General features: G+C 44.1%; 1 protein-coding gene across 1 annotated transcript; it reads left to right on the top strand.

The window, feature by feature from the left end:
* The first annotated feature begins 9,969 nt into the window (after positions 1-9,969).
* Positions 9,970-21,994, top strand: maptb (microtubule-associated protein tau b). The gene is made up of 11 exons (XM_070847343.1): positions 9,970-9,973; positions 14,111-14,236; positions 14,622-14,672; positions 16,807-16,847; positions 16,974-17,031; positions 17,470-17,549; positions 17,621-17,770; positions 18,464-18,545; positions 19,090-19,199; positions 21,520-21,687; positions 21,768-21,994. Exons 1-11 carry the CDS (start codon positions 9,970-9,972, stop codon positions 21,798-21,800), a joined length of 903 nt encoding a protein of 300 aa, XP_070703444.1. The 3' UTR covers positions 21,801-21,994.
* Positions 21,995-22,909: the final 915 nt, after the last annotated feature.

Genomic DNA, 22,909 nt, shown 5'->3' with positions numbered 1-22,909 from the left:
ATAGAGTGAATAATTGTCCCGACACAGAGCTCTGGTTTCCCACAGAGACGGCTTCAGTGAACGTATCCTGGAGGGGAACCTGAGCTCTGATTGGCCGTCCTGACGTCCTGATGTTGAATCGAACATGGAGCCCAGCAGGATTCTGTGAAAACGTGTCTGTTACTGATTCTAGTGTTCAGTTGTGCTTTTTTATGAAGCTAGTTAGCTCCAGTTAGCTCCAGTTAGCTCTAGTTAGCAGCATCAGCATCAGCTCCGGCTCCCCGTCGTGGCGTTTCCTCACACGAGTAACACGACACACAAAATGATGTGCAGGTCAAAGTCGAGCGAGTAACAGAAGGTGAATATTCACCTGACGTTTGGCGACACCACCTGAGATTAAACATCTTTTCCTCTCTAACATCCAGACAATGTTGTGATTTGTTGTCGCCATAACAACATCCATGCTGAATTTTTGCACTTTTGGACGTTGAACGCTGCTCAGACCTGTCAGAGTTAACGTCTATGGGGGGGGGGGCGGTCGACCCTGACAGGTAGATACCAATGGTACTAACAGTAAGCATAGCAACCACAGTAACAGCAGTTACCATAGTAACCATAGTGTAGTTAGTAGCTGTAGGCCTGTGTAGAGAAACACTCAGGATGAAACACAAACTGCTCCTCTTCCTCCTTTATCCTCTTTATTACCGTGGCTGTGAGTGTGTGTGTGTATGTGTGTGTGTTAATATATTAATTAAACTTAAAGCTAAAGTAAAGTGACATTACGAGTGTGATGATGACAACTGATGTGGATTAGAAGGCTGTTTTACTGTAAATACTCTGATTGACTTGTCGCTTTGTCCAATAAATAAATAAAAGGCTGTCAAAGAGCATCTGAGTTGTTCTGCATCCACATGTGACCGTCCTGTAACGACGGATGTCTGACGTCTAATAAATCACCTTCACAGGGTCGATGTCGGTTTCCTTCTGTAAAAACTTTCTCACACGAAACTCTGGAGGAAAAAACCTGGAGAGAGAACTGCAGCTCCCAGGATGCATTTCACCAGCAACCATCCAATCACAGTCTGAGGTCTCTATAGGGGGTCGCATGCTTTCCACAGGAGGTTCCACAGGAGAGGAGTCTGATAGCTGAAAGCTCTGGCTCCATCACTACTTTAGAGGACTTTAGGAACCACCAGTAGACCTGCAGTCTGGGAGCACAGTGCTCTAGTGGGGTAGTACGGTACTATGAGCTCTTTAAGATATGATGGAGCCTGAACATTAAGAGCTTTGGAGGTGAGGAGAAGGATTTTAAACTCTATTCTAGATTTTACTGGAAGCCAGTGAAGAGAAGCCAGTACAGGAGAAAGATGGTCTCTTCTCTTAGTTCTGGTCAGAACAGGAGCAGCAGCGTTCTGGACCAGCTGGAGAGTCTTTAAGGACTTATTGGGGCAGCCTGATAATAAGGAACAGAAATAATCCAACCTGGAAGTGACTTATGTGTGTGTGGGGAATATATTTGTGAAAATATAGTGTTACTATTCCAACAGTGAATAATATAGTATGTAGGAGATATAGGTCTCTCACTGGGGCACCAATAAATGTAGCAGGTTGACTACCATTTAATTAATTAATTAAAAGCTCTCGTATCAATAGGGGCACCACCCGTCATTGGACGGGAAATTCAACTTATTATTTTCTTAGCACAGATGGCTTCAGGTCTTTAACCTTAAGAATTAAGCATTAAACATTAAACAGTCTCAGTTCTAAATGTGTAAGTTCTCAGTGGCATTGATCCTTTTAGACCTTGTTATGAAGAAATATCCAGACAGTGAAGTGGCGTTAATACACCTTTTTATTAATAAATGCTAAATATCAACATAGAACACTAATGACTGAGACAGAAAGGACTCTAGACAGACAACAATCAGGACAGAAGACTAACATTGCTGATAAACCCTTGGATTGGTGATAGTGGAAGGAAACAGATTGTACCGGAGGACGAGGGGAACCCGTCTGACTTTAAGAACGTTGTAGTTAGAACCACAGAGGATCCACTGACTACTCTCCCTGCAGATTTAGATAGATCTCAGAGCTACACTGACACCAACTTGTGAACTAACACCAGCTGTTATACTTCACGTGGGCCCTTGGTCCAGCAGCGATGCATCCAGCGGTGGTCTGCAGTCACACAGGCAGGGTCAGCTGTCAGGGGAGGAGGAGAGAGAGGAGCTCTCTCTGGAGGCTGAGCCAGGAGGCTGGAGGGCCTTGGCGATGTCGGCTCAGTTCACTCGGCACCGTGGTTCAGGAACTTGAAGGTTCTGGTGGATCAGGATGTGCTGGTTCTTGGCGGTGGCGTCTGTCGGTCCGTTCGGACTACAGGACAGCCAGTGGTGTTCAGCTCTTAATAGGCAGGGTGCTGGATCTGGATCTGGATCTGGATCTGATGTTGGCTTCAGCTTCAAAACTCATTTAAAGCTCACTAAGAAAAAGTTGTCGCTGGTCACACGCAACAGTTCAGAGTTATCAAAAACGAGAGTTGCTATCAAAAGTACTTGGTTCTGGCTGGCGTTTCAGGAGGTATTTAAGAGGACTTTAAGAAATACTTTCAGTCATAGTGATCAGCTATAACTTCAGAAGAACGGTCTACAAAAGTTTAACTTGAAGGCACAAAGATTATAAGTAACAAAAGAAAACTTAAAAATAAAATAAAAACACGGCAAAGCGGAAAAGAAGGGCTAAGCAATGACAGAAGGGAAGACAGAGGTTTTATCCTCTGCATCTTAGGGGCATGTTCTCCTCTGACAGAGGGACGCCTGTGTCATCACTAAAAGTTTAGACGAACTAAATTAGATTTCTGTTTCATATTCACTATGTTCCAAATCCATTTTCATTCCTAACACTGCATGGTATACAGAATCAAGATATTTCCCTTCCAATACATATATTCATTAGGTCTTTACCAAATAACTTCCTGAATGGCATGACACACAACGACCTAATCTTTAACATTCTCAAGTTTGCATTAACTTCCATTACTCTAATTATCACATGACACAGATTAAACAGACCTGGATTGAATATACAGTTGGTTAGTTTCTAATTTATTAGACACAGATTATTAATTATATGGACTTCCTGAGTCTTCTCACTCATTGGTGAATTGCAGTGTTATCACAGGATTTGAAGCAGCATCCTCAAAAGTTGTAATCGGTTAGTTGGTCATCCTTGGATATTCATGAACATGTGGGTTACACCATTAGACAAAAGAACACACTAATTAGCATTAATTGATCTGTGGGCACTTTGGACAGTTTCTTTAACCACATTTAAACTTAGAGCAGATATGGAAGAATGTTCATACAGACTTCCCCTCCCTGATCAGTCTGGCCTGGGCCTCAGGAGTCCTCGAGTAAAAGAGAGACCACGGTGTCGCTCGGACAGGACCCTTCTGTCCTAATCACTGGTGCATAGAGAGTTCAGAACGTATGTGTCGATAGAAGCTCTTTGTTAAATTTTTGTGGCAGTCACTGTGAGGCCTTTTACACAACACCTACCCAGAGGCAGGCTTTGGGTTCCATCACTTATCAGTCTTTTTAGCGTTCATCCCGTTATCATCTGGAACTTTTATACAATGGCTTCCTGTTTTGGATAAGTCAGTTCAGGGTTAATTCACAGCCAGTTCACTGTTAAAGCATGGGTTTGTGGCAACCCCCCCCCCCCTTTTCCTCTGTCACAGGACAGTCCAGGAGGTCATAGGGCAAGTGAGGCAGCCACACTACTGGTTCAACGGGCTACAAGTATAATAGTATAATATAGTGTTACTATTCCAGGTGCCTTATGATGTGTGGAGATCATATTATTGTTACTCATGATGCCTTATTTTGTACCGTATTCACTGCTTTGTATTAACAGGGACAGACACATATTGCTTAAATGTATTGCTATAGAGTTGGCCAACTTCATAATGTTAAAGACAGGATACAAGCACTGACCCCAGGTTCTGAAGGGTTAGACACATGAGAACAGAGAGAAGTCTGGCAAGAGGGCACACAGCTTCCATGCACCACACTAACAGCTCCATATAAGGGAGCTCCAAGGACAAGAGATGCTCTCTCTGAATGCCACTATTGTAGAAGTTAGACAAGATAGACACAATAGGACAGGTTGCACTGAAAGATGATCATGCATGAGACTAGAGTAGGGAGGATATTTTTTCCAGGTTCGGCTTTACTGGGTTGGAGGTGGTGATGCCAAGAGGCTGGGACCAGCCTGTGCACCAACAAGGGAGGGCTAAGTCTAAACCATGGTCTCCCCCACCTAGTCAAAACAAATCACAATTCTATCCACAATATCTGAATGTACAAATTGATGCCTCACACAGGGCCCGGGGCTCACTCTGCTATCTGTTGGCTACAGACTAACAGCTTGCTGACTGTGGTTTTCCGAGAACAGACTGAGTCCATGGCCATGCTTATGTTTTATTCTTACAAATATTAAAACACCTTAAATGAGAGAAGTTGCCTGTCTTCTTTCGAAATAAACAAACACGACATGTGGACTAGTGTTTCTGCATCATCTACAGACAGGATGGACCTGGTTTTAACAATATTACGTAGAAGGAAAAAGGCAGTTCTAGAAATCTGTTTAATGTGGAGTTAAAGGACAAATCTTGATCAAATAAGACTCCCAGATTCCTCACAGTGGAGCTGGAGGCCCGAGTGATGCCGTCCAGAGCAGTTATGGTAGTAGAAAAGGTGTCTCTGAGGTGTCTGGGGCCAAGCAAAATAACTTCAGTTTAGTCTGAGTTTAGCAGCTCATCCAGGACTTGAAGTTTAGCCAACTGATTGGATTCATTAGGCTTTATTGATCAGTATAATTGGGTATCATCTGCATAACAGTGGAAATTAATGGAGTGCTTCCTGATAATATTACCCAGAGGAAGCACATATAAGGTAAATAGTATCGGTCCAAGCACTGAACCTTGTGGAACTCCATGTCTAACTTTAGAGAGGACAGAGGACTCAGTGTTAACGTGAACAAACTGAAATCGATCTGATCAATAGGACTTAAAGCAGCTTAATGTGGTTCCTTTTATACCAATTAAGTGTTCCATCACCATCACCTCATCACCATCATCATCATCATCATCATCAACTCATCGTCATCACCATCTCATCACCTTCATCATCATCACCATCATGTCATCATCATCACCACCATCTCATCATCATCTCATCACCATCATCACCATCATCATCATCACCATCTCATCATCATCATCTCATCATCATCACCATCTCATCACCTTCATCATCTCATCATCATCATCGCCATCATGTCATCATCATCACCATCATCTAATTACCATCATCACCATCATCATCATCATCATCACCATCACCATCTCATTATCATCACCATCACCATCACCATCATCATATCATCATCTCATCATCATCATCATCACCATCACCATCTCATTATCATCACCATCACCATCATCATATCATTATCATCACCATCACCATCATCATATCATCATCTCATCATCATCATCATCATCACCATCACCATCTCATTATCATCACCATCACCATCACCATCATCATATCATCATCTCATCATCATCATCATCTCATCGTCATCACCATCTCATCACCTTCATCATCTCATCATCATCATCATCACCATTATCTCATCACCATCATCATCATCACCATCATCTAATTACCATCATCTCATCATCATCATCACCATCATCATATCATCATCTCATCATCTCATCTCATCATCATCACCATCTCATCATCGCCATCATGTCATCATCATCACCATCATCTCATCACCATCATCATCATCATCACCATCATCATCTCATCATCATCATCATCATCACCATCATCATATCATCATCTCATCATCTCATCTCATCATCATCACCATCTCATCATCGCCATCATGTCATCATCATCACCATCATCTCATCACCATCATCATCATCATCACCATCATCATCTCATCATCATCATCACCATCACCATCATCATCATCTCATTACCATAATCATCATCTCATCATCATCATCGCATCATCATCACCATCTCATCATCATCACCATCATCTCATCACCATCATCATCATCACCATCATCATCATCACCATCATCTAATTACCATCATCACCATCATCATCTCATCATCATCACCATCATCACCATCATCACCATCATCATCTCATCATCGCCATCATCTAATTACCATCATCACCATCATCATCTCATCATCATCACCATCATCATCTCATCATCACCATCTCATGATCATCACCATCTCATGATCATCATCTCATGATCATCACCATCTCATCACCTTCATCATCTCATCACCTTCATCATCTCATCATCATCACCATCATGTCATCATCATCACCACCATCTCATCACCATCTCATCACCATCATCTAATTACCATCATCATCATCATCACTATCATCATCTCATCATCATCACCATCATCATCTCATCATCATCATATCATCATCTCATCATCTCATCGTCATCACCATCTCATCACCTTCATCATCTCATCATCATCATCATCGCCATCATGTCATCATCATCATCATCATCATCTCATCATCATCATCATCACCATCACCATCATCACCATCATCACCATCATCATATCATCATCTCATCATCTCATCATCATCTCATCATCATCACCATCATGTCATCATCATCATCACCATCATCACCATCATCATCTCATCATCATCATCATCACCATCACCATCACCATCATCTCATTACCATAATCATCATCTCATCATCATCATCGCATCATCATCACCATCTCATCATCATCACCATCATCTAATTACCATCATCACCATCATCATCTCATCATCATCACCTTCATCATGTCATCATCATCACCACCATCTCATCACCATCTCATCACCATCATCATCATATCATCATCATCTCATCGTCATCACCATCTCATCACCTTCATCATCTCATCATCATCATCACCATCATCATCTCATCATCATCATCACCATCATCACCATCATCATATCATCATCTCATCGTCATCACCATCATGTCATCATCATCATCACCATCATCATCATCTCATCATCATCACCATCATCTCATCACCATCATCATCACCATCATCTAATTACCATCATCACCATCATCATCTCATCATCATCTCCATCATCATCTCATCATCATCACCATCATCATCTCCATCATCATCTCATCATCATCACCATCATCATCATCACCATCTCATGATCATTGTTGTGCTTTGACAAGTGGTAATGTTCAATTGGGCTATCAGAAATAATTAATAATTATCAAAGATAATTAATAATTATTAAAATGAATGAACTTTGAATAAAGTCCACCTCGATTGGGGCACCACCTCGAAAAACGAGGAAAAGACAGCCGTTTTAATTGATTTAGTCTCATAAAAATACTAAACTATCAATTTGGAATTATGTTTTCTAATTAATTTAATAATTTCTACCAAAATTACCACATTGATAGCTAGCTGAAGGATTAAGGAGTTCTTGACAGTGTAGAGGTTGGCAGTGTTCACCCTTGTACAACATTAAAGGAGACAGCAAGTATTAAAACATTTATTAAAACAGAACAAAATTCAGGGACATCATTTGTTATTCATTAAGGTGAAGGACTTGTACTTTGGTTGCAAGTACAGCTGAAGCAGAGTAGGTATTAAAGACATCTGCTGTTACAGAAACAAATCAATCAAACAATCTAACTAAGTCTCTATGACTAAACTAACACATAATAAGAGTGTGTGTGTGTGTGTGTGTGTGTGTGTGTGTGTGTGTGTGTGTGTGTGTGTGTGTGTGTGTGTGATAAGGCTGAGGAATGTGAGATGGTCCCACAAAGGTGGGGGAGAGAGACCAAATGGTGATGGCCAGACCCCCTGGGGTGTGGGGCACAGGAGACAAAGGAAGCTAAGTGCTGTTAGCTTAGCTTTGTCCCTCAGTGGCCTGTTGCAGACTGTGTGTGTGAGAGAGATAAAGGTGCAGGTTAAGACAGGATGGTTAGTTTGTAGGCTAACATCAACTAAACTTAATGGATGCACAGTAATCTACAACACATCACAATAATCAAACTCAATGAACATTAAAGCAAGTCAATACATTAACAGGGGTAAACCATGTATGCAGTAATGCTATGCTAATTATGCCCAGTTAGAGTTTGTTACCAGTCCTTAAAGGGGAGACGAAGTGTCCTTGAGGGTGCTGCTTTCTCAGCTTGTTGCTGGAGGAAAGGTGTGGTTCTTGTCCGTTGCTGTGTGGTTGCAGGCTGGAGGAATCCGGTCGCTCCTTTGTTCCTGTTAGTTAGCAGCTCTGTGCTAACTTGCTGGTGTGCTCTTGTTGTTGGTTATCAGCTGGCAGACTCTGGGTCGTGCCTGCTGGCGCTGATCTGCTTACTTCAGGCAGGACCTTGTGTCGCTACCATGAAGGAGGTGGCTGTTCTGGTACAGACCACACTGAGGCAGAGCTTAGCTGAGTTGAGCTGGTCTCTCCTCTTCAGGAAAGATCAGGAGAGCTGGTCTCTCCTCTGCAGGAGGAGAGGGAGCAGGAAAGAGCTGGTCTCTCCACTTCAGTAGAGACATCAGAAAGAGCGTGGTCTCTCCACTTCAGGCGAGACATCAGAAAAAGAAAGTTCAGTGGGGGTGAACTGGTTTTGTGGGCCTGCGGTCGTAAAATCATGTGTCCCCTCCGGCCAATGGCGACTGTGGAGCTGGGCGCGGGGGTGATTTCACACCTATCTGTGAAACTGGGGGCATTGGGGAAAGGAGCCCAATAGTTTTACACAGAAAAGAAACATGCGGTCTTCACCATGTGCTGTTCACCGTATAGTGAAGCCCAACATCCCCCCTGCCATCAGATGTCACCTGATGTGGGATGCTGATGGGATAATTGTGCATGTTTCGGCCATTGTTCATTTTTGTCAGTCCAGGTGAAACAAGTTGGTAACTACTGGGCAGTTTGTTGTCCAACTGGGCATATGCTGAATCTATCTTGGCTAAGCTAGAACAGACATACGTTACAAAACAGTTATTCATACACAACAATGACATACTGCATCCTAATAACCTGTGTTTCTCAGTTGTTAGTGAGGGTTAGTGGGAACAGGAAATGTCAGTGTGTTATGTAGCAGAGATAGAGGCACCTAAAATGACAAAGTCATAACCGTGTGTCCTAAGTGTGTTTTGTATGATCTTACTGACAAAATATGAAGTTGGTCCAAGTGTACTTGGAAGTTGAGCAGTAGTGTTGAATCCAATCAGAATTTAGGATTTCAGTAATTTTTGTTAATTACTGAGTGCTCAAATGAGTTTGTTGCTGTTGCTAACAGATTCAAATTTGCCTAAATAGCTGTAGTGAAGATGAGGTACAAGATTTGATGTCTGCAAATCTGTCAGTGCTGCCATGACCAAAAGGAGTGAGCTCTAGAGCTCTTATTCTTTTGTGGCCCAGGGCTGTAACGCTCCTGGTAGCCAGAGGGAGAGAGACATTCAGAGTCACTATCAGTGTCGGGTAGATTATGGCCATGTTCTGAGCTGCAGTCAGAGATGCTGTAGTCATCATCTGACCCGTACGCTACCTGGTCATTGTTCCTTGCCTGGATTTCTGCATATGGCAGTCTCCTGCTCCTATGCTGGGAGTGTCTATCCCTGGGCAGTGGATGGACCTGGCGGTTACGCTCAGTGTCCCTATGTGGTCTTTTGTCACCCCCCTTTCGTTGGTTGTGAGGGTGAACTTTTGGGGCAGCTGACCTATGTGACACTTTGGTGTGTGAGCTGGCTGGCTCACTTGTCCCCCCCCTTGCTTTGGAAGAGACAATAGTTTCCCAAACTATCTGTGTCATCTTCCGTATCTCCTGCAATGAGGGGTCACCTTCCTGTGTCCTGAGTACAACGTGAGTACGCACACATGGGTGGAGGTTTCTCAAGAATAAGGCCTTGAAGGTGGAGCTTTCTTCTAAGCCTGGTGCATTCTTTCCCTGGAAATATGCGTGTCTCAAACGTTGGTAGTACTCTTTGGGATGCTCACGACGGGCATGTTTAATTTGTAGGGCTGCAACTATTGCTGTGGTGTCGTCAGTAGCACAGGAAAATTCTTCTGTCAGTGCTTGACGTAGCAATTTATAGTCATTTCTGACACTGGGAGGTCGTGACTGTATAAACTTGTGGACCGCTTTAGAGCTGGTTTTCCACACAAGTCTAACTTTCTCCCTTTCAGTTGCATGGGGTAAGTCAATTAAGTTGTAGTCTAGCTCCCTGAAATAGTCCTCAACTTGGTGATCACAGTTGTCTGGATCAAACCTGTCAATGCTTCTAGCTAGAAGCTCAAGCTCTTCAAGGTGGGGACCCTGTGAAGGCGAGACTAAGCCAGTGTCATTGATATGTAGATCATGCCCTACACTTCTCTGTGGTGGAAGAACAGGGGCTGAACAGCGGCCACTCTGACGGTGATGCAGAGAGGAGGCTGAGCAGTCCTGGACTGTTCTAGTCCCATCTTTGGAGGGACAAGCATGGAGAAATGTGTCGTGTAATGACGTGAATGAGGGACCTGGGACAGGATATCTTCTAGAAGATATACTAGACAACTCCTCTATGTCTGTTTCAGAGGGATGGGAAGTCAGGTGGCTTTGAGCTCGGTCTCTCAGCGGAGGCTGAGGAGCTGACTTCATTCCCAAGAACTTGTGTTCAGGTGGGAATAATTCATGTCCTCTGTTTGGGGAAAAACTGAACCTGTCACTGATAGAAGAGTGTGAATTGGAGTAACCAGAATCACACTGGCTGATCGACTCTGGTCGGGCCAAATGTTCTGACTTCAGTCTATACATTTCTTCTTTCTGCGAACAGAGATCTAACTCTGCTGTGTGCAGGTCTTCTAAGTAGCGCAGGGCTTTCTTATTAGCCATCTGAACCTCATGGAAGAGGCTAGCATTTTGCGCTCTCAGGATTTCTACCTCCTTCTCTACGGCTGCTCTGCTCTGAAGGGCGAGGCTGGTTTGCCTGTGAAAAGTCAAGAGCAAGCATTTTAACAAGGAGCCCTTGGATGCAGTCTGTGCATCACACCTGTTGTTGAGTAGGGAGTCTATCTCTTCTGTACACTCACTGAAATTCAATTTGTTGATGAATTCGGGGTAGCCAGGCTTTAGGCTCTGTGCTACAGATGAAATAAACTGTTCTACACAGGGGTTCTCCATTGTTGCCTGAAAAGGGGTGAGGTAAAACAAGTTATCAAATATAAAATTTAAAAGTGGTTGGCTGTGGTGTTGCGGTGGCAGACACCTTGAAGTGTAGCTTGGGGAATACTACTAGCCTAACACTGTGGTGGCCTACACTAGAAGGTAGCTATACACTATCTAGTGGAACTGGTGGGGATAGCAAACTGAGGCCAATTAAGGTAAATGTAGATTTACACAAAATAAGTTTACTCACCAAAAATTTTGACTCTCTAACTGAAATGCACGGCAGTAACAGTCAGGAATGTCTCTTTAAGTTACTCAAGCTGGAACACGTGGCAGTTGCAGCTAGGTATTAACTTCACAGGGCTGATAGCACGCTGTGGCTCTCTCTCAGGCTCTATTTCTTATTCAGGCTGAAATGCACGGCAGTAACAGCCAGGTTCAAGCTCTAAGTTCATCATCTCATCATCATCATCATCACCATCATCTCATCACCATCATCATCTCATCATCATCATCATCATCATCATCACCATCATCATATCATCATCTCATCATCATCACCATCTCATCATCATCACCATCATGTCATCATCATCACCATCATCTCATCACCATCATCATCATCATCATCATCACCATCATCATCTCATCATCACCATCATGTCATCATCACCATCACCATCATCATCATCTCATTACCATAATCATCATCTCATCATCATCATCGCATCATCATCACCATCACCATCACCATCATCATCTCATCATCATCATCATCACCACCATCACCATCATCTTATCATCACCATCACCACCACCATCATCACCATCATCATCACCACCATCATCACCATCTCATCACCATCATCACCATCAATACCACCATCATCACCATCATCACCATGTCATCATCACCACCATCATCTCATCACCATCATCATCATCACCATCATCTCACCATCATCTCATCACCATCATCATCAGCACCATCATCTCACCATCATCACCATCATCTCACCACCATCATCTCATCACCATCATGTCATCATCATCACCATCATGTCATCATCATCACCATCATGTCATCATCATCATCATCATCACCACCACCATCATCATCTCATCATCATCTCATCATCACCATCATCTCACCACCATCACCACCATCATCACCACCATCACCATCATTATCACCACCATGATCACCATCATCTTATCATCACCATCACCATCACCATCTTCACCATCATCATCACCACCATAATCACCATCTCATCACCATCATCACCATCATCACCATCTCATCATCACCACCATCATCATCACCATCATCTCACCATCATCTCATCACCATCATCACCATCAATACCACCATCATCACCATGTCATCATCACCACCATCATCTCATCACCATCATCATCATCACCATCATCTCACCATCATCTCACCATCATCTCATCACCATCATCATCAGCACCATCATCTCACCATCATCACCATCATCTCACCACCATCATCTCATCACCATCATGTCATCATCATCACCATCATGTCATCATCATCACCATCATGTCATCATCATCATCATCATCACCACCACCATCATCATCTCATCATCATCTCATCATCACCATCATCTCACCACCATCACCACCATCATCACCACCATCACCATCATCATCACCACCATGATCACCATCACCATCATCTTATCATCACCATCACCATCATCACCATCATCATCACCACCATCATCACCATCTCATCACCATCATCACCATCATCACCATCTCATCACCATCATCACCATCATCACCATCTCATCACCATCATCACCATCATCACCATCATCGCCATCTCATCATCACCACCATCATCATCACCATCATCTCACCATCATCTCATCACCATCATCATCATCACCATCATCACCATCATCTCACCACCATCATCTCATCACCATCATGTCATCATCATCATCATCACCACCATCATCATCATCTCATCACCACCATCATCTCACCACCATCACCATCACCACCATGATCACCATCACCATCATCTCATCACCATCATCACCACCATCATCATCTTATCATCACCATCACCATCATCACCATCATCACCATCACCACCACCATCATCTCCATCATCACCATCTCATCATCACCACCATCATCTCATCACCATCATCATCATCACCATCATCACCATCATCTCACCACCACCACCACCATCATCTCCATCATCACCATCTCATCATCACCACCATCATCTCATCACCATCATCATCATCACCATCATCACCATCATCTCACCACCATCACCACCATCATCTCATCACCATCATGTCATCATCATCACCATCATGTCATCATCATCATCATCATCACCACCATCATCATCATCTCATCATCACCATCATCTCATCACTATCACCACCACCATCATCATTACCATCATCTCATCATCATCATCATCACCATCATCACCACCACCATCATCTTATCACCATCATCATCACCATCATCACCACCATGATCACCATCATCTCATCATCATCATCACCATCATCATCACCACCATGATCACCATCATCTCATCATCATCATCACCATCATCATCACCATCATCATCACCACCATGATCACCATCATCTCATCATCATCATCACCATCATCATCACCATCATCATCACCACCATGATCACCATCATCTCATCATCATCATCACCAACACGATCACCATCATCTCATCATCATCACCATCTCACCATCATCATCACCTCCATGATCACCATCACCATCACCATTATCACTGCTCTGAGCTCTCTGTATGACTGTCCTCATTCACATCCTTTCTCTCCCTTACAGACGGTGATGCAGTGGGTTACCGTGGCAACAGCCTCCTCTCCCATCATGCAACAGCGGCAGAGCCCCCCCCTCCCTCAGAGAGCGACAGCAGGGTGGAGCAGCAGACAGACGGACAGCAGCCAGGAGGTAAGACACTGACACACATAGGAACTCTCTCCACTCTCTCTACCTGTCTCTCTCTCTCTAACTATCTGTCGCTCTGCCCATCTGCCTGTCTCTCTGCCTGCCTTCTTGTGTCTGTCTGTCTCCTCTCTCTCTCCATGTGTCTCTGCTGCTCCTGTCTGCAGTTCTGGGCGGAGGCTGCGGCAGACACATTCAGCATATTTCCACTGTTAGCTTCCCTTCTAGCCTGTTAGCTTCTCTGCTAGCCTGTTAGCTTCTCTGCTAGCCTGTTAACCTGATGAAGCTTCAGATCAAATGCATGGGGGGGGTTTGCTGCTGCATCATCATGGAGGATTCTACTGAGCATGCTCACTGACTCCTCCTCTTCACCTACTCCTCTCCTCTGTAGGAGGAATGATGGATGGATACTCCACCCCTGATGAGCAGAGCATGATGGGAGGTCAGTCCAAAGATTCACGGTGTGTGAGAAAGAGACAGGTACAGAGAGAGACAAGTAGAGACAGATAGGTAGAGACAAACAGGTAGAGAGACACAAACAGACAGGTAGAGACAGACAGATAGAGACATACAGGTAGAGAGAGAGAGAGACAGGTAGAGACAGACAGGTACAGAGAGAGAGAGACAGACAGGTAGAGACAAACAAGTAGGGAGAGAGAGAGAGACAGGTAAAGTCAGATAGGTAGAGACAAACAGGTACAGAGAGAGAGACACAGGTAGAGACAGATAGGTAGAGACAAACAGGTAGAGAGAGACAGACAGACAGGTAGAGACAAACAAGTAGGGAGAGAGAGAGACAGGTAGAGTCAGATAGGTAGAGACAAACAGGTACAGAGACAGACAGACAGACAGGTAGAGACAGATAGGTAGAGACAAACAGGTAGGGAGAGACAGAGAGACAGGTAGAGACAAACAGGTAGGGAGAGAGAGAGAGACAGGCAAAGAGAAAGACAGACAGGTAGAGACAAACAGGTAGAGAGAGAGAGAGAGAGACAGGTAGAGACAGATAGATAGAGACAAACAGGTTGAGAGAGACAGACACACGGGTAGAGACAAACAGGTAGGGAGAGAGAGAGAGAGGTAAAGAGAAAGACAGACAGGTAGAGACAGATAGGTAGAGACAAACAGGTAGGGAGAGACAGACAGACAGGAAGAGACAAACAGATAGAGACGGGGAGAGAGAGAGAGACAGACAGGTAGAGAGAGAGACAGACAGTGATCTGTCTCCTGATTGGATGCTGACCTCATCGATCAGGGTATTGACCCTCATATTGTTACCTCTTCCTGTCTCCTCCTGCTGTCTCCTCCTCTTCCTGTCTCCTCCTCCTCCCGTCTCCTCCTCCGGTCTCCTCCTCCTGTTGTCTCCTCCTCCTCCGGTCTCTTTCTGCTGCTGTCTCCTCTTCTTCCTGTCTCCTCCTCCTGTCTCCTCCTCCCTACTCAGACCCCGACGCAATCAGTTTTGAGAATAAACTCCCAGATGGAAGCAGAGCAGAGGAGGAGGAGGAGGTGCAGGCAGATGGAGGTGAGCTGATAAGGAGCAGCTTTGAGGAGCAGCCGGAGAGGAGGGCTGAGGGGCAGAAAGAGAGGAGAGCTGAAAAGGTGGAGGAAGAGAATGAGAAAAAGGAGGAGCAGCCAGAGACTCCCAGCTCCTCTACACCTCCTCCTCTACAACAGGAGAAGGGAGGCACTGACAAAGAAGAGGAGGAAGTCAGAGGAGAAGATGAGGAGGAAGTGATAGATGAAGAGGAAAAGGAGGTGATGGAGGAGAAAAGAGGTGTGATGAAAAAAGAGGAGGAGCAGCTAGAAAGAGGTGATGAGATGGAGGGGCAGAAGAAGCTGATCACACCTCCTCCTGATGGAAGAGGAGCTGATGTAGAGGAAGAAGAACAGGAGGAGTCCACAGAGCTCCACACCTCCCCAGAGATACAACAAACAAGCGCTCCCAGCAGATCAGCGCCTCCTGCTGAGGAAATCCACCGAGCACCTCCCGCCCCTCCAACATCCAAACACCAGGGGGCCCATGCTGCTGAGACAAGCGCTCCCCTGGCCGACAAAGAGGAGAAATGTTTGGTCCCTCCTGCTGCGCCTCCCTCCAGAACCAAAGCTCCACCCACAGGAGCTCCCTCAGTGAGGGAAACAAGCACCTCCTCCGCTCCAAAACAGGCTGCTCCACCCAAGAAAACAAACGTTACACAGGCGTCCCGAGTCAGGAAATCCAGCGCTCCTCCTTTACACAAAGGTCTGTCATTATGAAGCTCCTCCCTCCTCCCTCCTCCTCCTCTGCACTCCTCCTCCTCCTCCTCCTCCTACCTCTGTGTCATGTTTCTGGACATTAAAGGAGCATTTCATATGTTTTCGTCTTTAGTTTTGAAAGTGACACAGAATGGTCATTTCCTGTTGACCTCCTCGTTGTCATGGAAGCAGAATGGCGAGCCCCCCCCCCCCCCCCCCCCCCCCCCCCCCGACCTTTGACCTCTGCTTACACTCCCTGTTTGCTGTTGTCCAGCATATGATGATGATGATGATGATGATGATGATGATGATGATGATGATGATGATCTTCTTCTCTTGTTCAGAAAACTCGGCAGTGAAGGAAGCTGCTGCAGAAACGATGAAGGTAAAAAAACAAACTGTTTAGACTGAGGTGACGGTGTGTCTGTGTGTCTGGTATCCATGACGACAATGACGACATCATCATCATCATCATCATTGTCAGTGATAATAACAATGACTTGTGTTTCAGGCCTCTAGGTCAGCAGGAGGAGCCAGAGCAGCCAAGATGATAACAACCAAGAGTACAGGTACAACAGTACACCAGTAACACCAGTAACAACACCAGAAATAACACCATTAACAACACCAGAATCAACACCAGTAATAACACAAGTAACAACACCAGAAATAACATCAGTAACCACACCAGTAACACAGAAATAACACAGTAATAACACCAGTAATAACACCAGTAACTACACAAGTAACACCAGAAATAACACCACTGACAACACCTGAAATAAGACCAGTAACAACACCAGAAACAACACCAGTAATAACACCAGAAATAACAGAGATAACATCAGTAACCACACCAGTAACACAGAAATAACACAGTAATAACACCAGTAACACCAGAAATAACACCAGTAATAACACCAGTAATAACACCAGTAACACCACCAACAACCAGTCTGACTCACCTCACTTGCTTGTCTGTCTCTCTCCACCTGTCTGTCTCTCAGAGTCTGTAGACGGCGTCAGCAGTCCAGGAAGTCGTTCTCCTGCCAGTCGATCATCGACTCCGAACAGAGATGTCAAGAAGGTCTGTCTGTCTACCTTTCTCTCTATCTCTACCTGTGTCTCTCTCTACCTGTATGTCTGTTCGTCCTATAGGTGGCTGTGGTCCGGACCCCCCCCCGGTCTCCCGGCTCAGTTCGCGGTCGGACTCCCCCCCTCCCCTCCCACCCGATGCCCGACCTCAGCAGCGTGAGGTCGAAGGTCGGATCCACGGAGAACCTGAGACATGCACCTGGGGGGGGCAAGGTAACACACATACACCACGGGGGGGAGTTAACACACACACACACACCATGGGAGGGGGGTAACACACACACAGGCTGTGTCTCAGAGGTAGAGCAGGTCGTCCATCAGTCGGTGGTTCGATCCTCCAGTCTGCATGTTGAAGTGACCTTTGGCCTTTAGACCCTGAACACCAACCTGCTCCTGCAGCAGCTTCACTGTGTGAACCAATGAATTAATGATGAACTAATAGTGGGTGAATGATGGATGAATTAATGGTGAATGAATGAATGACGAATGGATGAATGATGAATGAATGAATGACGAATGAATTAATGAATGAATGAATGATGGATGAATGAATGTCAATGAATGAATGAATGAATGAATGAATGAATGAATATGAATGAATGAATGAATGATGGATGAATGAATGTGAATGAATGAATGAATGAATGTGAATGAATGAATGAATGAATGATGGATGAATGAATGTGAATGAATGAATGAATGAATGAATGAATGATGGATGAATGAATGTGAATGAATGAATGAATGAATGATGGATGAATGTGAATGAATGAATGAATGAATGAATGAATGATGGATGAATGAATGTGAATGAATGAATGAATGAATGAATGAATGAATGATGGATGAATGAATGTGAATGAATGAATGATGGATGAATGAATGATGGTCTGTCTCTCTCTGTAGGTTCAGATTGTCCATAAGAAGTTGGATCTCAGTAGCGTGATGTCAAAGTGCGGCTCCAAAGATAACATCCACCACAAACCAGGTACTACTACACAGTACTATAGTACTATGTAGTACTGTAGTACTATGTTTTCTGCTGTAGTACTCAGTGGGTATCCTGCTGTAGTAGTACTGTGTGTACTTCAATAGTAATACTGCATGTTGTAGTAGCACTGCGTGTCCTGCAGTAGTAATACTGCGTGTTGTAGTAGCACTGCGTGTCCTGTTGTAGTAATACTGCGTGTCCTGCTGTAGTAATACTGCGTGTCCTGCTGTAGTAACACTGCGTGTCCTGCTGTAGTAACACTGCGTGTCCTGCTGTAGTAACACCGCGTGTTACTGCTGTAGTAATACCGCGTGTCCTGCTGTAGTAACACTGCGTGTTACTGCTGTAGTAATACCGCGTGTACTGCTGTAGTAACACTGCGTGTTACTGCTGTAGTAATACCGCGTGTCCTGCTGTAGTAACACTGCGTGTTACTGCTGTAGTAATACCGCGTGTACTGCAGTAGTAACACTGCGTGTACTGCTGTAGTAACACTGCGTGTTACTGCTGTAGTAATACTGCATGTCCTGCTGTGTTCCAGGTGGGGGAAAGCTGGAGATCAAATCAGAGAAGGTGGATTTTACAGGCGTTCAGTCTAAAGTCGGTTCCCTGGGGAACGTCACACATGTGCCAGGAGGAGGGAAAAAGAAGGTACACACTGACAGCACACTAAGAGCACACCAGCAACACGCCAACAACACACCAAAAACATGCAGACAAAAGTCCAACAACATACTAACAGTCCAACAACATACTGAAAACACTCCAACAACATACTGACAACAGTCCAACATACTGAAAACACTCCAACAACATACTGACAACACTCCAACAACATACTGACAACAGTCCAACATACTGAAAACACTCCAACAACATACTGACAACACTCCAACAACATACTGACAACAGTCCAACATACTGAAAACACTCCAACAACATACTGACAACAGTCCAACATACTGACAACACTCCAACAACATACTGACAACACTCCAACAACATACTGACAAAAGTCCAACAACATACTAACAGTCCAACAACATACTGAAAACACTCCAACAACATACTGACAACACTCCAACAACATACTGACAACAGTCCAACAACATACTAACAGTCCAACAACATACTGACAACAGTCCAACAACATACTGACAACAGTCCAACAACATAATAACAGTCCAACAACATACTGACAACACTCCAACAACATACTGACAACAGTCCAACAACATACTAACAGTCCAACAACATACTGAAAACACTCCAACAACATACTGAAAACACTCCAACAACATACTGACAACACTCCAACAACATACTGACAACAGTCCAACAACATACTGACAACAGTCCAACAACATACTGACAACAGTCCAACAACATACTAACAGTCCAACAACATACTGACAAAAGTCCAACAACATACTGACAACAGTCCAACAACATACTAACAGTCCAACAACATACTGACAAAAGTCCAACAACATACTAACAGTCCAACAACATACTGAAAACACTCCAACAACATACTGACAACACTCCAACAACATACTGACAAAAGTCCAACAACATACTAACAGTCCAACAACATACTGAAAACACTCCAACAACATACTGACAACACTCCAACAACATACTGAAAACACTCCAACAACATACTGACAACAGTCCAACAACATACTGACAACACTCCAACAACATACTGAAAACACTCCAACAACATACTGACAACAGTCCAACAACATACTAACAGTCCAACAACATACTGAAAACACTCCAACAACATATTGACAACATTCCAACATACTAACACTCCAACAACATACTGACAAAAGTCCAACAACATACTAACACTCCAACAACATACTGACAACACTCCAACAACATACTGACAACACTCCAACAACATACTGACAACACTCCAACAACATACTGACAACAGTCCAACAACATACTGAAAACACTCCAACAACATACTGACAACAGTCCAACAACATACTAACAGTCCAACAACATACTGAAAACACTCCAACAACATACTGACAACACTCCAACAACATACTGACAAAAGTCCAACAACATACTAACAGTCCAACAACATACTGAAAACACTCCAACAACATACTGACAACACTCCAACAACATACTGACAAAAGTCCAACAACATACTAACAGTCCAACAACATACTGAAAACACTCCAACAACATACTGAAAACACTCCAACAACATACTGACAACACTCCAACAACATACTGAAAACACTCCAACAACATACTGACAACAGTCCAACAACATACTGACAACAGTCCAACAACATACTAACAGTCCAACAACATACTGAAAACACTCCAACAACATATTGACAACATTCCAACATACTAACACTCCAACAACATACTGACAACGCGCCAACAAGCAGTTATGTTGTAATAATAATACCACAGTATGCAATATTGTACTACAGTACACCTTGATAATACTGCAGTATTACTGTATCATGACTGTAATCTTTTAGGTGATGTTTCAGTCTGATGAGGTTACTGATCAGTCTGATGAGGTTATTGATCAGTTTGCTGCTGTGAATGAAAATAAAGTGAACGACTCACTAAATCTTTTTCATGTTGGTTTTGAATGACAGACTGGACGTCACGTGTGTGTGTGAATGTACTAACAAACTAAATAGTCAGGTTCACCTGTCCCGTCTGACGCTGACACTGACACACACACTCCGCTTTCCTCTATGTTTACATATATCGAACATACATGACAGCCATCACACGGATCTGTGTGTGTTTCATATTCACTCGTGTTCATCACGTTCTGTTTTACGTCATCCTTCGTGCAGCTGATGATCACACACGTCCTGTGTGTATAGTCCATATGTAACCATGGTAACCCGCTTACGTTTCTATCATAGATGACGACACATGCTTCTTTGTACATGTGTGTTCATTGTGGCTCCAGATCGAGAGTCATAAACTGACCTTCCGAGGAAACGCCAAAGCTCGGACCGACCACGGTGCTGACATCATCACCCAGCCTGACTTCTCCCCTCGTCACCTTAGCAACACGTCCTCCCCTGGAAGCCTCAATGCTGCTGAAGCTCCACCCCTCGACACCTTGGCCGACCAGGTGAGATTTACCTGTTCACGGCCACAAAAAAGCCTTCAAAGACATACGCACATTAACAAAGAACTTTCACTTCCTGTCAGGTGTCTGCCTCCCTCGCCAAACAAGGCCTGTGATTGGATGACCCAGTGCCTACAGACCCCACCCCCTACTGTTACCAAGGAAACTGCCTGATGGAAGAAACAAAAGCATCATTCTGCCTTTTTCCTCATGACCTTCATCTGACGTCACGCAAACCAAACAGACAGAGTTTATGAAGTTAATGTGAAGCCTTAACATGCAGAATAACAGCCAATCACAGCTCAGCTGTCAGGTGACACAAATCCAGGTGTTCAGGTGACACATGGAGGAATCAACACTCAGACAGCTGCACTGTGATAAATCCAGGATGTGGTTAGCCTTGCTTAGCACATTCAATGGTAACAGAGAAACTGCTAGTCTAGGTTAGCACAAAAACTGAAAGTAAATGGTCTGTATCTGTATTTGTCCTTTCATCCATTTACATCACATCCTCATTCACACAGGAGGAATAGAAGCTGGAGGAGACGGTTCTTTCACACACATTCACACCTTCACCCTTTCTCACACTGAAGCTGCTTCAGGTTGGGGTTCAGTGTTTTGCTCAAGGACACTTCAACACGCTGACTCAGAGGAGCCGGGGATCGAACCATCGATTGATGGACGACCCGCTCTACCTCTGATCCACAGCCGGGTAAACTGCTCACCGAGCTTAGCACAAAAATTTAAAAAAAGACTAACTTCAACTTCAATTTCAAGTCTCCCCAATTCACAGACTGGTTATTTTCTCTAATGGATAATTCCCTAACCCTGAGCTAGGTAAGCAGTTTTCCCGTTTCCGTTTGTGCTAAGCTAGGCTAGCAGTTGCCCTCTGTTTCAAGTCTTTGTGCTAAGCTAAGTTGAACAGGGCCTCTCTCTCACACAAAGGTTAAATTAGAAATTTTAGGGGCCTTGAGGACCTTCCAGGAGTCCTTGAAAAGACAAAACTGATTCAAAAGAAAACAAACATGCTAATTCAGGTTTAGCATGTTAGCTTCCTTCACAAAATCTCTCAAATCACAGAAAGTCTCTCTCTGATGTCCTCTCTCTCAGCCAATCATCACCTCCTCTGTGTTTCTGAATGCTGGTGTGCTGTGATGAACCCCCCCAATCAATTACCGCAATGCAGTTTGATACCAGGTGCCATTCCCATGCTTTCTGTCTGCTG

This window comes from Pempheris klunzingeri, chromosome 17, assembly GCF_042242105.1.
Source record: "Pempheris klunzingeri isolate RE-2024b chromosome 17, fPemKlu1.hap1, whole genome shotgun sequence".
Taxonomy (NCBI): domain Eukaryota; kingdom Metazoa; phylum Chordata; class Actinopteri; order Acropomatiformes; family Pempheridae; genus Pempheris; species Pempheris klunzingeri.
Note: the sequence above shows the minus strand (reverse complement) of the source record. Positions and strands in the feature narration are given on the sequence as shown.

Excerpts from the sequence above, each read along its gene's own strand:
- maptb (XM_070847343.1), top strand. Across the intron at positions 17,032-17,469 it reads GATAACAACCAAGAGTACAG|AGTCTGTAGACGGCGTCAGC; the intron begins GTACAACAGTAC and ends TCTGTCTCTCAG. Across the intron at positions 17,550-17,620 it reads CGAACAGAGATGTCAAGAAG|GTGGCTGTGGTCCGGACCCC; the intron begins GTCTGTCTGTCT and ends TTCGTCCTATAG.